Source organism: Lepidochelys kempii, chromosome 1 (genome assembly GCF_965140285.1).
Source record: "Lepidochelys kempii isolate rLepKem1 chromosome 1, rLepKem1.hap1, whole genome shotgun sequence".
Classification (NCBI taxonomy): domain Eukaryota; kingdom Metazoa; phylum Chordata; order Testudines; family Cheloniidae; genus Lepidochelys; species Lepidochelys kempii.
The window spans coordinates 333,731,709-333,749,039 of NC_136380.1; the positions used below are offsets into that span (position 1 = coordinate 333,731,709).

General features: G+C 39.5%; 1 protein-coding gene across 5 annotated transcripts in view; it reads right to left on the minus strand.

Moving 5' to 3' along the window:
• Positions 1–17,331, minus strand: part of PCLO (piccolo presynaptic cytomatrix protein) — a 514,652-nt gene that overhangs the window by 261,991 nt on the left and 235,330 nt on the right. For all 5 annotated transcript variants that reach the window (XM_073328638.2, XM_073328636.2, XM_073328635.2 and 2 more), the window contains exons 4-5: positions 13,429–14,427; positions 71–5,183 (exon numbers count right to left, since the gene is read on the minus strand). In XM_073328638.2, the coding sequence (XP_073184739.2) occupies positions 71–5,183; positions 13,429–14,427 (6,112 nt within the window). The remainder of the gene's footprint in view (positions 1–70; positions 5,184–13,428; positions 14,428–17,331) is intronic.

Genomic DNA, 17,331 nt, shown 5'->3' on the forward strand with positions numbered 1-17,331 from the left:
TATCCTGATATGAGATGAGGAACACCACAATTATATTTCAAAGAAAGATCTGCTGCTGTTTCATACTGACCTGAAGTGACTCTTCCAGAAGTTAGATCTACTGCTGCATCTGTTGCCCCAACTCGATAATCAAAGCTATTCTTGCTTTTGTATACAAAAAGACCAGCTTCTGATAAATTAGTGTCAGACATGGATGGTTTCATACCTCCAAATCCTCTGTACCCATATGGCCCTGAGCGATCATACTGATAATGGTCATCTCTGTAACCAAACCGATCTTCAGGCAGTGTGGTTGGAGGCTGCTGTGCTGTACAGCTACTGCCAAATGGCAATTTATAAACCACATCACAACAAACAGCTCTTCTCCCTGCAGTCAGATCAACGGGCTTTTCATCTTCTTCTATTACACTGGTGACAACTCCTGAGGTAACTTCATCCACTGTCACCACTGTTCTGTGGGATTTTGTGGTGCTAAGGTCAACTGCTCCACTCTCCATTAGCTCCTGGGATGTGGAGACATCAGTCCACCCATTTGTCATACCAACAGGAGGTACAGTAACAGGTATTGCATTAGCCCATGATACTGCATGTGTTGAGGTACCCAGGGATAAGTTTATTGGCACTTCATCTCTACCTGTAGAGAATGCCTGGCTGCCTGTTACTCTGTATGCAGGCTCAAAATGTTTTGACGTTGTCAGCTGCAGTGGTGTTGTCATTGCATGCCCCAGATCTACAAGGCTCTCTGTACTTGATGTGTAACTTACAGCAGCTGTGCAGGTCATTATCGTTACCGTTTCTGAGACTAGTGCTAGAGAGGGTTCTGCAGCTGACACAGTGCTAAGATTTATGATAGCTGGTTGGACTGCACTTACTGGCCGCCCACATATATCACTTGACATAGTTTGTCTTCTCACATCCATGGGAGCAGCAGACAGATCCATACAGCTGTCTGTCATTTCAATATCCATTTTAGTTAAAGTACGAAGGTCAATAACATCACCAAAGAGATGGAATCTTCCATTCTCTCTACACCTAGGAGGCTCACCTATATGTGTTGGCTCTGGAGGTATAGTAATGGAGACACTACCTAAACCAACAGTGGGAACTGAGCTTTTAACCACAGACACTGTGGTTTTGGTCACCTCTGTTGTTATTAACTGTGTTACCGAACTGGGGACTGTTTCAAAAGTTGATTGTGCTGTGACAGGAACAGTGGAAAGTGTCTGCAAAGAACCTGAAACATACATGCTGTGATCTGCCATACTTTGAATCTCCATAGCTTTCATAGATGGAGTAAACAGAGGCTGCATATTTTGGGGGAGCTGTTCCTTAGAGGATGATCCAAAAGGCCAACTGGTAATAGCTTGACTAGTTATAGACTCTGTGGGAGTTCCAGGTTCAGATGGCAATGTGATAACAACATAGGTTTCCTGCGAGGGTTTGGTCAGCCTTGGTGAAGATTTGCTAGAGTGTGGAGACAAAGGGGACGTAGGGGATGTGAACTTGCACTCTGCTGAAGAGACCAAATTCAAAGTCATACTTGTCAATGACAAACCTGTTGGTTTTGGCTGTTTCTCTGCTGGCTGATGAGCAGCTGTTGGGAGCTGAGGAACTGCTGGCTTAGGAGCAATGGGAGGCTTAGTTACCTCAAGGGGCCTGTGACTGAACACAAGCCCTGCTGGAATTAAGGATGGCTTGGGTGGCACAGGAGGTGGTGTCGGGGTGTATATTTTTGGGGCAGATGTCACGTTGTTCTTTAACACCTCTGTGGCCTCTCTGGCTATACTAGTAACTGAAGGTGGCACTGCAGGAGCTGTTGTCACTGGAACCTTAACCTGTGGCTTCTTTTTGGGATAAATAGCTGGCTTTGGTGGAGGAGGCGGAGGTAATGGTAGGGGAGGCGGAGGTGGTGGAGGAGGAGGAGGGGGTGGAGGTGGTGGAGATGGTTGGGCTGAAGAATCCAAAGAAGAGCTTCTAAAAAATGAGAATACTTTGGATGTTACAGTAGGAACTGAAGAAGCAATAGATGGTAATGCAGATACTGTGTTGGTCTTAGTTGTAGCATGGGTAGCAGATACAGAGGATGTGACTGGGGCTTGCTCTGAAGTTATACACACAGGAGGTTGGTCAGATGCTGCCTCAGCCAAGTTAATCCTTGTCATGTCAAACACAGCTCCTTTGTGTACATCCTCAGAAAGTACTTTATCAATACCAGCATCAGCTGTACCTTTAATTTTTCTGGCTGTGTCTTTTTCTGGTTTGAGTGAATCAAAGGTAGTGGTGTCAGAAGCATATTGCTTGGGTTTTATAGCCATAGTTGTGATGACAGAAGGTGCATCTTCAGGCAAAGAAATTACACCATGATCCACACTTGCCATATCTGTGGATACAACTGTCTTTTTAGGAGGCACGGTAACAGGTTCATAAGGTGTGCTTATTTCAGAATATTCTTTTGTGAAACTTAAGGGAACTTGAGCTATTGCACTGATACCTTCAGAATGTACTAATTTACCTACAACATCTGCTATGTCTACATAACCTGCAGTTGTGCTATCTATTCCAGTAATAGGTGATGAGCTCTCAGTGGTACAAACTGAAGATGTAGATGATGTTAGAGAAGGTGTATCATAAGGTAAAACTGATGTCGCACTTTCTGATGCCTCAGAGTATGTCAACATTGACGTTTCGTGTGAAATGATTTCCTGAACTTCTCTGGCATAATCTGTTAGGTATTCATCTTCTATTTTTTCTGTAGTAAAGTGCTGAGTTATTTTAACATCTGGAATAGAAAGCACTGTGCTGCTGACTGAAGCTGTATCTGAAACTGTCATAGGAGCACTTGACGCTAAAGATTCACCATCCACTATATCTCTAACTATAAATACGGTTGTATCTGGTGCAGGAATTAAATCAGATGTCGGCTGAGTTGGACTGGAGCCTGGCGTTAGCTGCATTCTTTGTCGTTTCATAAGCTCCTCATAAGCAGCATCTGCATCTAACAACTGCTTTTCCTCAGTGGTGGAAGTTACTACACTGTCAAGTACAACTATCTCATGACTTTCTGGTATAATGTAAGAACTAGACACAATGTCTTCTTGAGGCACAATTGAATGCAAAGGCTCTACACTGTAATAGTCTCTCTGTCGATCTACAATTTTCTGCATCGTTTCTTCATAAATCTGATCTGGAGGTTTTATTTTTTTTTCTCTCCCTCTCTGCTGAATAAATTCACTACTTTCATCTTGTCTCATTACAAGATTAGCATCAATAGTTCCATTATATGTGTCCTCTACTAAAGATTCATAAATATAATCCTCTATTAACATGCCACCATATAAAGAGTCTTTTTCAAACACTTCTTTTTCATTTGTACTTTGAAATAGTTTGGATTTATGGGATTTGTGCATCATTTCCTCATATACCTCTTCAGCACTTTTTAATGTTTTTTGGCTACTTTCTTCTTTTAGGACCCCAATAGGTTGATCATCTGTTGGAGAATATAAAGAGACAGCTGTAGGCAACTTATAAACCTTTTGCACTTCTATTATTTTTTCTGGGCTGATTTCAAATCCTTCAGGATCTGACTCAATACTTGGTGAATATTCAGAACAAGAAGATCGGTGCAGCTCCTCCATTTCTGCTGCCTGTCGTAACTCTTCTGTTGGAGATGCATCTTCAATAGGAGAAAGATTACTTGGTGGGGTCTTTGGACGTTCCCGTCTTCTCTGTGCTCTTAGTTCATCTTTGTCTTTCTTAGATTTTTTGCTAGAACTCTTTCTTTGCTGCTGTTCTAATTCACGTTGTTTCTCTTGTTCCTTTAGCAGCTCTTCTTCCTCCCTTAGCTCCTCTTCTTCTGAAGAGTCTTCAATGGTAGGAAGAAGAGGACCATGTGACCGGTGTCTGGCTTTGCGCTGCTGTTTGCTTTCTCCTCCCATTTTTTTGTGACTAGGACTGCTGTCACTATCTTCATCAAGAGATGACACAGATGTGGGAGATGTACCTGGAGTAAAACTGGAGGCGTGCAAACTAGAAGACCCTTCTCCCCTGGATCTGTCTTCTGGTGAATCTGTAAGACTCTCCATCTCTAGCTCTGGCTCTTCATCAAAATATAAGCTACCCTTCTGTGGTTCAGATTCCTCAGAATATGTATTTGTTATTGTGCTGTTGAGTTCTATTGTTTTGAAACGTCTAAGGCCTCCACCTCCTCCGGTTACAGTGAGTTCTTCACTGTCTTGACTTTTGGTTTCCCTATATTTTGGTTCAGGGCTTTCATCAAAAGTTTCATCATCATCGTCATCATCATCATCATGCCACGAGTGACGCCTTCCAGCATCCTCATCATAGGTTGTGCTACTTTTTCGCATCATCCTTCTATGTTTTCCAGCTGTCCCTTTAGCTTTGACTTTCACTTCTTCCTTCTTTTGGCTTTCAGTTACACTGATTTCTTTAAGCTGGTTCCTAATGAATTCATCATCTTCAGAACCTGAGGCATCTTCATCAGCACTCATTTCTATAATCTGTTTTCTAATGAAGTCTTCATCATCACCTGATCCTAGACTGTCTTCTCGTTTGTACTCATCACTACTTGAAGAGCCAACACTAGTTCGTCTTTTTCTCCTTGGGACAGGTGAGTTTTCACTCTCACTGCTGTCTTCTACAGAATCATAGCGTTGCCTTCTTGTTGATATATCATCTACTGCATCCGTCTTTTCCTTATAGTCTTTCTGAGTTGGAACACTTTGTTTTCCATCTTCTTCAAGACCTTCTTCATCTTCTTCTTGAATGTCTTCCAGATCCTCCTCATCTGAACTGTAAGGTTCTGGAGTCATTGGCAAAGGCTTTGTTCTATGAGGATCCTTTGTTTGTTCACCATATATACCGTAAAGGTCTTTGGTCTTCCCAGACTCTTCCTCAGCAAGTGTACTTGCCTGAGCTTCCAAAATTGATAGAACTGTACTTTCCAACTTGGCAAGATCTGAGGGGCTTGAAGGACTGCCTTCTTGCGAAAAAGTATCTTTTTTAGAAAGTTCCTTGAGTAAATCTTTTTCATCACTGGGGATAAGACTTGGAATTTCACCAAGTGAACTCGATATCCCATCAGAAGAATACCCAGTGTCACTCAGACCTTGTGGACTTCTCTGTTGCTGAGAGATTGATGTGTCTGATTTGTCAACCTCCTGCTCCTAGAAAATAAATATGTATATATATATATCAATTCTTAATGTTGCCAGGCAATTACATAAAAAGCTTTTTCTCAAAGAAGAGTTAATGTCCCCATTATGATAAGAAGTATTTTAAACCAGAAGAAGAATAAACCATAAATTAATGAAACACTAATTTTGGTACGCAAAGCCTTAAAACATTTTAAAAAAATCCTCAAATTATGAGGTTTTTTTTCAATTTAATCTAATTATGCTTTGCATGACAGTTCACACAGGCAACTGATTTAATCATGTTAGGTGCTTAAGGATGATCTTTTATTTTTAAACATAAATAAATACTGTAGTCCTCTATCTTTCAGAACACTTTCTAATTATAGTCTGTTGCATAGTAGTAGATGATCATTGCAAGGTTTTGATGTGTGTTTTTTATCACATTTAGTTTAAATGTGGTTTTTTATCACCTAGGATACAAAGCTGACTAAGTAGTTGTAGATATAGTAGAACAGGGATTCCTATATCTCAGCCTGCAGCATTTCTGGCATGTATCACCTTCTTTCCCGATGTAATCTCCCATTCCCAAGAATAACCTCACCTGCCAGGACGATGGGCCTTTGGTTTCTGCCTCACACTGCTGAACTCTCTAGCATGAAGCAGAATGCATGAGATATTGAAGTGAGTGAATGGGATCTGGAACACCACAGAATCTACTGCCTGGCAGAGTGCACAAAAATTCCACTGGTAGGAATTTTCCCAGTACAGAAGCCGATGTGCTCTAGGTTCCTTTGTAATGTAGGTAGGTGCTGCTGCTAAAAGAGTCATAAGGAGAAAAACAGGAAGGCCAGCCAGTGATCTGAAGAGAAGAGAAAAAAGCCTACGGGGCAGACACACCTAACTCAAAACCAAAAACAACCCAATCTTCCCAGTTGTAATAGCTTTCCTTATCGCTAGTTAAAAGTCCCTGACTACCATCCTAACTTCCAGAACTTTCCATACATGACCAAGTGCTTCTAGCCCCCTTTCAAGGTGACAAAACCACCCATCTATCCCTTGTGGCAATATCTTCACCCCAAGGATCCCCCTGTTTCTGAATGAGACTTATCCCCCAAACTCTCTCCCCAAACATTCCTACACCTCTTAGTGACAAGGGCCCCCAAGCCACCTCTCCATCCAGCCCTAAATGACAGGCACCCATCCTGCCTCCTAGCTGACAACATATCCCACTTTTCACTGACAAGTGTCCCTGCCTCCACTGGCATCTTGAAAGCCACTGTCCAAAAGCCTCCTGCCCCCCATGCCAAGACAAGTTCATTACGCAGGTTTATGCCTTCAGTAAATAACTAAGCAATATTCGTCGCCTGTGCTGACCAATATTGGCCATCCCTGGACTACAGCAAATGACTGATTTGAAGGTTTGTTTTGTCTACTTATTTTTTCAGAAAAAAGTTGTTTTTAATTGAAACTTATTGTGAAGCAAATCTGTTATTGAAATGGGGTAAATGGTTACTTTTACTATTACACTTACATTTACCTTCAGATCTTTTTAATTATACAGAGTTTATTTGCAATTCCATTAAAAAACCGCTTGTAGAAAAATAATTCTTATTGCCAATTATTACAGTTTTGATTATTAATCAGGGTGAGATTTTTAAAATTATTATGATTTATATTCAAGGCACGTTATCACTGTGCTGGATGTGTTGTGTGTGTATAGATACTCTGTGCTAAAACAACTACACTATTCATCCTGTATATTAATTAATGTTATATTAATACATTGATATCAGTCTCAGCTACATTGGAATGCTTTATTGTACACTTTGCAAAGTTAGGTATTAACCTTTAAATTAATCTCTTTTTACCAATAGCGTGTGCCCAAATATCTGATATCAGGACCGATGCCATTGTATTTTCTAAGGTATGTGCCACAAGAAGTACTCACTTCTTTTGGTTTCAGAGTAGCAGCCATGTTAGTCTGTATCCGCAAAAAGAAAAGGAGTACTTGTGGCACCTCAGAGACCAACAAATTTATTTGAGCATAAGCTTTTGTGAGCTACAGCTCACTTCATCGGATGCATTCCACTTCTTTTGACAATTCTGGTGATAACCCTGACACTAAAATGCTATTGAGAATTTATCTATTGGACTCCAAACATTTTTTGTTCAGTAACAATTGGGAAATCAGTATGACCCAGGACACCATTTATCTCTCCTTACTCAGGGAAAACTACCCTGGAAATCAACAGGCCCTTAATGACAGCATCACATCTAATCTTCGTATAAGGTCCACACTAAAGTATAACTTTTAAAAAAAAAACAGGTTTGCCTGTTTTCTTTCCTTTTTCCAACAAAGCAAGCATTTATGGGAAATTTTTCAGAGCATGTCTCTGTCCTATTTTAGCCACCTGAACTTTTCCATGAGGTTCTCACACCTAAGGTATATCTGCACTTGGAGATCGGGGTGTGAGTCCCACCTCAAGGAGACACACTCGTCAGGGCGCTGATTGAGCATCCATGCTAAAAATAGAGTGTAGCTGCAGCAGTATGAGCTGCAGGATGGGCCAGCCACCCTCAGTATGTGCTTAGGGTCTCCCATGGGCTTGTACTCGGGGCAGCTATGCCTCCTGCCACTCGCACTACTGCAGCTAGATTCTGTTTTTAGCTCTCTAATGCAATGAGAACTAGCATGACTATACCTCCTTGACACCCCCAGCTCAAAGTGTAGACATACCCCTGAAACTTTATACCTCCTCATTCAAAATCTACCTGTAATGATTTATTTATTTTAGCTTTTATAAGATAGAGGCTTACATGGATAAATTTTATGAGATATTAAATTAACACATTGATCATGATCAAACAGACTCCTAGGGCTTGACTGCCTCACTGGGTCTCATTGGTGAAAGCCAGTGGAACCTGGGCTGTAGGTTCCTGGCTGTGGAAAGTCCTCCCAGAAGGGACAGTCGCCTCTGTTTTGCTGTGATCTGGAGCCAGTAGGCATAGACCAGAAAGGATGAGTGGTCAGGGCAGCCAGGAGATGGATTGATTCAAGCCCATCCCCTTGTAGCTGCTGTTGTCAGGGCTATCTATGGAGTCCAAACTGTAATTTTGGACTCCATAGATAGCCCTGACAGCAGCAGCTATCCCCTGACAGAGCAAGCTAAGAGAGCTAGAGGTATTTTTACTGCCTGTCATTCCAGGGTTGAACACCGCCAGTCCAAGCTCTGCTGTGCCCTTTGGTCCCTTGCCTAGAAACAGCCTCTCTTATAATCACTGTATAACAAATGAGATGACAGCTTATAAACATTTAGTCTCTAATCCGCAATAAGCGTTCTTACTGCATTCTCTGCACAGAGCTCACCTTGCTACCAGTGGGAGCTCTGCTCATGGAATTGTGCAGTCTGTAATATGGTCCTGCATTGTGCAGAGGAGTTCCACATTGCACAACCAGGGAGCAGAATTTGCGCTAAAATATTAAGGTGCTTCTATTAGTGATAAGACTATATGTAATGAGATTTTTAAAAATCTACTATGGGAGGAGCACAATTTACAAGAATTTATTTTATGCCTTACGCCCATGTGTATAGTTGCGTGTCTGGTGATACACATCATGCAAATATAATAAGACACATCATAGAGTTTTGAGGCAACATACATCTAATTCACCTGTGATGTATCATTGCATGCCTCATATCACTTCTTACATTCAAGGACATTATAATTGTAGAACAACTGTTTTAGATGAATGATGATATTTGAAGGAAAATACCGTGCGCGCGAGGGCTATGTAGGTGCGATGGTGAAATTACTGTTACCACTGTCAGAGAACAACATTAGGTGCCTGAAGTTGATGGCAAACGTATAACTGCTTCACTGTCACAACTAGGAGGGACTCAGGTTCATACAATCAAGCTCAGCAGGCCTTCCGGAATGGTGTACAAAGCTACAGGGCCTTCTTTCCGTAAGCTTGCCAATTTAAACCCTGCTTAAATTGCCAATTTAAACCATAACTCAATGGTAACGTCTTTCTATTGGCATAGGACAAGATTATTTTTCCATGGAATTGGAGGCTACATTTTCAGTTTTCATTTTCATTCTTATGAAAATTAAAGATGTGTAGGAGGTACCTATATTACAGCAACGAAACCCTCTGTTTACAACTCTAAACCACTACAGCCTCAGAGGCAGGTATGGCCGAACAGCTGGAGCAGTTAACTGAGACTCAGGAGACTTGGGTTCTCTCCTTGGTTCTGCCACTCACCTGCTGGACAGTCTTGAGGAAGTCACTTTACCTGTGTGTTAACTAGAAGTGGTGTGTCTGTTACCCAGTCTGTTAAAGGGGGATGGTGATACTGCCGTCCTTTGACAAGCACTGTATAAGAGCTAGGTATTATTAACTATTTCCTGCGAGTTTTTCATTTTCAAAATCCCCCTTATTCTTACATATTTATCCATCACTCAGATTCTGACAATGTTGTTCAAGGTAACTCTTTATAATATTCCCTGGTATGGTAGGAATGATATTTCTAAGTAGAGAGGGTAATATTTAAATGTTTTGTGGCTAAATTGCTTACAGATGTCAAATTATTTAGATTGAATTAGAATATTGTTCAAAAGAAAATGAATGTTTAAAAAGGTATGCTATATAAATTTTCTAAGACTGAGTCATTCTTACAAGGATTAAGAACAGACCTGTGGAGAGAATGGAAACTCTATTTTGTTAAAGAGTTGGAGATTTAAAAATCTATTTTCGTTCTGATTAGGAATTAAACCCGAAAATTTTGATATTCTCTGAGAAATAATTTTTTTAGAAGTAGTAGTTTTGGATTGGTAAAAACCTTTTTTTTTTTAAATAAAATATAATATAGTACAAATAAAAAATAAATCATAACAAAAAGACATTTTGAAAGGAAAAAATTGTGACATTTCGTTATAACTTCAAAACAGGATGTTTCAATATTGTTGGAACTTTTATTCAATTAAATGAAATTCTGGCAAAATTGATGCAATTTTTAAATTGTTTAAATGTCAATAGAACTGATTTCTCCAATGGAAAATGTTCTGGTCAAACTTTTTCTGAATCAGGTCTAATTAAGAAACAATGAATTACTAGCAAAACCAGTGGTTGTGTAAGATTTTAACCAATGAGAAGAACATACACATTTTGGCACCTGTATATTTGTTAAAAGAAAAGGAGTACTTGTGGCACTTTAGAGACTAACTCACGAAAGCTTATGCTCAAATAAATTTGTTAGTCTCTAAGGTGCCACAAGTACTCCAGTTCTTATTACTGACTCAGTGGCTTTGGGCAAGTCCTTCAGAATCTGATCCAAAGCCCAGGGAAGCATTGCCATTGATGTTACTGGGCTGTGGATGAGGACCTCTGTATGGGTATGTATATGTTGCAGTTGGAGGGGTGGTGACAGCACGTGTAAACACACCCAATATAGCTTTAATCTAGCTCGTGCAAGTACCAACCGCAGTGAAGCTGTAGCACACAGGTGTCAGCATGGGCTAGCCACCCGTGTAAGTACCCAGGGTTCCAGCTGGGCTTGTACAGACTGTGCTGAAGCCTGCTGTTGTGACTTCACTAATGGTACTCATGCTAGCTTGATTAAAGCTAACTCTGATCACGTGCTGAAACCACGCACCTCGGCTGCAATGTGTGTTTTAGTTTCACTCTCTGTTAAATGGGAATACTAATATTGATCTATCTCATGGGAATACTGTGAGAATTAATTAATGTTTGCATAGAGATAGCAAACTGCATATAGCAACTGTAAGTGCTAAAATTTATTACCTTTTCACTCAAATCCCTAGTTTAAAAATACCTCTTACAGAAATCCTTTAAACTATTCCTCTCCAAAATTCATTTTAAAAAATATTCTGCACTGCCTGGAGATTGACCTGCACCAAATCAAGAGGTGTAAATGTGCAATCTACTCAAATTGTTATATTCTGTTTTACTTAGATTACAAGAGCCCTGGGGCAAGATTGTATCTCCTGCCGTTTGTTGTACTTCAGAGAAAACATTAATGGTGTTCAATAAATAACAATAAATTATCATAATTGCTTTTAGGAAACAAAATAACAGATGTACAATTTATTTCCTCATTGGTAGAAACTAAGAAGGATTTCCCCGGTGACCAAAGAAAGAAGGAAAGGAAAAAAATAATGTAATCCTTGCTTTTAAAAATTGGTATTCTTTATAAAAATGTGTGCTGTTTCAAAGAGTTCTGGTTTTAATAAATAAAATTATAATAATAAATATTATATATATATATATATATATATATATATATAAGTAGCTCCTATCATGTGTGCAACTCCAAATGCTTTATAAATATTACCTAAGTAAAGGCCAAAGCTTAACTCTGGTAATGTAGAGTACATATTTATCATCATATTCATTTTATAGATCAGTAAAGTGAGGTACAGAAGGCTAAATCACATTCATCATATTCATTCCAGTAGTCTCCTTGATTGTAATAAGTATTCAATGGTATTATCACAAGAATAAAGTGAGCAAGTTTACTATATAGAAATCAGGTGAAACACCATGATTACAGTATGAGTGTGAGAACTAGAAACCCTGGAATCTCAGACCTATGCCCTAAACACTAGGCAACATTTTTTAGCGTTTGCATACAAAATACAAAATGAAATTATAGAAATTGAAGAATCAGGCTGGTTGAAAATTATCCATCAAAAATGTTGTTTGACAGAAAATTAGATTTTTTATAAAACAAAATATTTTGTGAAAAAGCATCTCTTGTCCATGGAAAATTCAGATTTTGTTGAAAAATCAAATGCCCCCAAAATGAAATCTTTCAGCCAAAAATTAAAATTTGTTGTTTTGGATATGCTGCCACTGTGCCTCATGAGAGTTGTAGTCCCATTTCCTTACAGCCCCAACCTTCTCTGTAGACTGACTGGGCTCCCATTTTTAAAATGCATCTTCTCATCTCCCATGATGCATCATGGCTAGGACTCCCATGGTTCAATTACATCTCCTCACCACAAGGGGAGACCATGGTGTATCATGTTAGCTGTAGTCCAGCCAGGGAGTCTGTATGACAGAAGAGAATGGGAGTATGAGGCACCCAAATTGCAACTCCCACTACAACTACATTTCCAAATCAAGCTCTCTCAGTTTTCAGCCAAAATATTTTGGTAGGTTTTGTTGTTGAAAAATAGACCAGCTCTATTTGGAAGCTTTATAGCATACTTGGAAGACATGAAAGAATTTCCTTTCACCCACCCCAATACTTTTGCAATGAATGATCATTCACTAGTTCAAGGTTAATTAAAAAGAGCACAATTTTTCATCTCCCACAAAATATGTATAAATCATTTCTTTAGCCACATTTAGTTGATGAATGGCTTAACAATTACTGTACATACAGCAAATGTATCTGTACAGTGCAGCCAGGTATATCAGTTCGTACATGCTAACATTCATTGATTTATGTGAATGGACAGTCCATATATAACTTGTACTTGAAGACATGTAATTTTCCACAAGAGAAGGAAATAAGTTATACAATGTGGCTGAGTTATATATTATGTATGTAAATTTACTACAAAACATAGCAATAATCCTGTACTGGGATCTAGTATTGCAGACTCCTGTATTATGCAAATCCCATTTGCCTTTGGTGGGCCAATGCAATCCTGCATGGACATAAAATCTGTATTAGCAGATCCCAAAGTAGGATGAAGGCCCATGAAATCAGCACGTTTGCCCACCATTTCTGGACTAAGAAATATAGCTATTTTATAATTTATACTGGTCACTTCCTCCAAATCAAAATCTCTATAGCAAAAAATAATCAAGAGAGATGAGTGAAAACAGTCATTAACAGAGTGAAACATTGTTGCAGCTTGGTTCCTCCAGGGATTGAGATCTATGAAAAGTGTGTATCAGCTTCAATGATTAAAACTGAACAAAAGCCTAAAGGAATTTATAACCGCCATTAAAAAAAGACAAAGGTTTGAATCTGACTTCAAAAAAGCAATTTTGGTTTAGTGTTTGTTCTGAACTGTAGAGATTGAAAATTATGCAAACTCAAATGAAAAACCACACACAAGGGCACTATGCACCTGTTGCGCAAATCCTTACTGACAGGAGTCTTCACCCTTACCAGTGAGAGTCATCCCATGTCATTGCAATGGCTTTGAGAATAAGGACCACTCACATAAGTAAGGGTTTGCAGTAGCAGGTCCTTTATTGCCTTCTGTAGCAAATGGAAAAGAAAAAAAATCTTACCGTTTTTTCTTTCACTGTTTCCACACGATCAGGTCTTGGCAAAGGTGCCACTTGAGCTAGGGTTTCTTCTTTCTGAATTTTTTCATGTTTGGATGCCATTTGTGGAATCCCAGTGGTCAAATCTTCCTTCTTAATCTCCTCTTGTTTTTTAACCTGCAATTCCTCAGGAGGTACTTTGGTTTCTAACTTCAGTTTGATATCTTGTCCTTTAGTCTCAACTCTGAAGTCTTCTTTTTTGTCCTCTGGGAGGGATGGTTTCTCTTCTGGGAGTACACCTTTTTTGTCTTCTTCCAATTTGCTTATAAGTTGCTTTGCATCTGAACTTATCTCCAGAGGAATTTTATCCACTGACGATGTCTTTGCCAGTTTCCCCTGTTGTTGTTTTGGATCCTCCTTCTGTATTCCCTGGTGAATTTTATCAACTGAGGGTTTCCTTGCCAGTTTACCCTGCTGAAGTTTTGGACCTTCCTTCTGAATTGCTTGCTGGATTTTATCAGCTGATGGTATCTTAACCAGTTTCCCCAGCTGGAATTTTGGATCTTCCTTCTGAATCCCCTGCTGGATTTTATCAGCTGAAAGCGTCTTTGCCAATTTCCCCTGTTGAAGTTTTGGATCTTCCTTCTGAATCCCCTGCTGGATTTTATCAGCTGAAAGCGTCTTTGCCAATTTCCCCTGTTGAAGTTTTGGATCTTCCTTCTGAATCCCCTGCTGGATTTTATCAGATGAAAGCGTCTTTGCCAATTTCCCCAGCGGAAGCTTTGGAACTTTTTTCTGAATTCCTGGTTCTTCTTTTGATTTTTCAACTATTTGGGTAGGCAGTGCTGCAGTTTTCTGAGGGTGATCTGACTTGGTTGGCGTAGGCTGGCTCTGAGGGACAACAGATGGTTTGGATGTCAACTGTGAAGGGGCAGCCATTGGAGGTGGCATTTTGCCCATATCCCCAAGTTGTCCCGATATTGCTCTTTGTCTCTGGCAGTTTAAGCACAGCCATTCTTGTACCTATAACATAACAAACAACATTAAATAAAATAAATATTTTTGAAAGTAAAATCATATTGTGCTTTTGGCTGTTACTGTTGTCACTACAGTACGTGTAATCCAAATCCTATGCACATCATACACAATTATTTTCCTGGTTCCCTTGCTGGAAGACTCACACCATTCATCTAAACCACACAGAATGCAACAATTTAATGTATCCAAAGTAACAGGAGGGTATAAATACACTTGCAAATTTTATCTTTCATCCAAAATATTGCTGTCCTTTTCTAGAAAGCTTGCCCATATATGCCCAACATCTAAAACCTATCAAAGCCTCTTATACAAATTGAGACAATGCCTTCCTCTGTGGTTGTTCATCATTGTAATAGGATGGTCTGTCTGTTTAATGGACTGCTTTGGACTTTTGTTTATCTGTTTTTCCCATAGAGATTAGTTCTTTTTCTCTATTCTGGATTTTCTAGTTTTGGGTGGTAAAAGTGTGTGTGTGTGTGTGTGTGAGACAATGGGATATGAATGAAAGATAGGTCATCCTTCTTTTGTTTTCTTCTTCCTTTGGTAAATCGTTGCTGCATTCTGTCTCTCTTTCTACCTACCTTTCTCAGAAAACTAGGAAAAGGACAAATGGCAAATGGGCACCCGTGTATAAACTCATGTTGATGGTTGCCTGGTTACAGAAGAGTCAGACTGCTTTCAGCAGCACTTGGCTATAGTTGCAGCAGGTTTGAAATGGGAACCTGAGACATAGTAAACAGTATAAAAAAAACCCCAGAAACCTCTGGAGAAGGGGTTAGCCTTGAAGCTTTAATTCAGAGCCAGCTAATGAGCCCCATTATTGGACCAAGATCCTGACGCTGTAAATTACAGAAACCTTTGTTGTGTGTTTCTTTTTGTTCTTTTCAGCAAGATGGGGGAAGGCCTAATAGATTCAATTTCTTTTACCACATTTGGACTGGAGCTCCTATTTTCTTCATAGTGCCAACCCAGCGGCTTCATGTCTGTTCAAACACCTATCACTTGGACAGTGTTTTTTGGAAACATATAATATAATAAACAGAGAAATAACAGTGATAGTAATAATATATTAGAAAACTGTGGCTGAAGAAAACTATCAGTGGCTGAAGAACAGAGACCCCTTAAATTTCTACATCAAAGATATGCTTCAGATAATTTTAGAATGGAAGGATTCTTGTAAAAAAAAGGGGGGGGTCTTTAAAAGCTAATCATACAGTCACAGAGGTAGAGCTGGAAGGGATTATGTTACTGACCTGTGAAGAAAAAAGAAAAAGGTGCATCCAATTCTGAAAGGTGTCCAGGGTCAGATTTACAAAGGTATTGAGGCACCCAAAGATCTAGATTGGTGCCTAATGGCTAGGAGTCTAACTGTCACTGACAGCCAATGAGACATAGGTGTCTATTTCACTCTGGTACTTTTGTAAATACCACTAAGTGCCTATCTGCATGTTTTGGCACCTAAATCCCTTTGTAAATCTGGGTCTCAGCTACCAAGCACCTCACATGAGGTGCTCAACCTTGTATTCTTCTTCTCGTCCCACAATACAGTTTATATTTTGCTCTATCATACTCAAGAATGGTCGCAACTGAACATCAAACAGATTAAAATTAGCAATTGCCATGTCATTTTGTTTCTGTTCTTACAGGCCGTTTATGAAGTCTTACAAGGCTCAGAATAATAACTGGAATTCTGTTAAGCATTCCACCAATATCTTGCTGGCTCTAGGCCAAAACAGAGTTAGAAAATATGTGAAATAATAAGAATTGTAAATTATTTATTAGAATTGCATATGAAAAGAGTGTTACGTGTGAATCACACGCTCTTATAAAAGCTAAACTGCAAGCACAATTACAAGGTATGAAGAAGTGATTGTTTAATATTTAAAATAGAAGTAGCTTTCTTTGTCAGCAAATAGATCATTATGTTCCTAGCACTCAACATGAGGGAATAATATATCTGCACTTCAGCAGGGTTCACATATTTTGTCTAAAAATTGCATTTACCTACCTATTCTTTTACTTTTCATTACAATGCCCCATACACATGAGTATTAGTAATTGTCACTGACACAGAAGCACATAAAGCATTTGAAATAATTGGTAATTTTTCCCCAATAAAGACTGAAATATCTAACGCTTTACTGAGTCATCTGTAGCTTCTTATATTGATTTCTATAAGGAGCTAAAAAGGACACTCACATAAAAGCCTGATCCAACTCCCACTGAAAGTAAAAGAAAGGCTCCCATTGACTTCAGTGGACACAGGATCAGGCCCTTAGCTCAAAATGAGAGAATGTGTGTACACGTGCATGTGAGAGTTTATGGTCGGGTCTCCACTACAGACTTATATCGGTATAGCTACTTTGCTCTGGGGTGTGTATCGTCGTCATACCAACCTAACCCCCTCTGTAGACAGCAATATGTCAGCGGGAGAGCTTCTCCCATCAACACAGCTATTGCCTTTCGGAGAGGTGGATTAATTATGCTCTCCCGTTAGCATAGGAGCATCTTCACTAAAGCGCTTCAGCAACATTTTAAGTGTAGACCTGCCCTCACTATAAAAAAAAATTTGGCCCAGTGCCAATGCAGACTCCAACACTTTCTCCTTAAATAAAAAACAACCAGAGAATGCTCTCCACTAACCCCTCAGGCAACAAGCTGTACAAATAGGTTATTTTGCCTGAATGAACTTGGGTCAATGGCCCCCACCACTTCAGCCTCCTCCATTTTAAATGCTAACCCAAGCCCATCAACAGCCATGGTCTTACACAATAAGAAAAACCATCTCCAAAGTAATGCGGGCTACCTAGAGTCATAAAGTTATAGAGTTTAAGGTAAGAAGGGACCACAAGATCATTCAGTCTGACCTCCTATACATCACAGGCTATC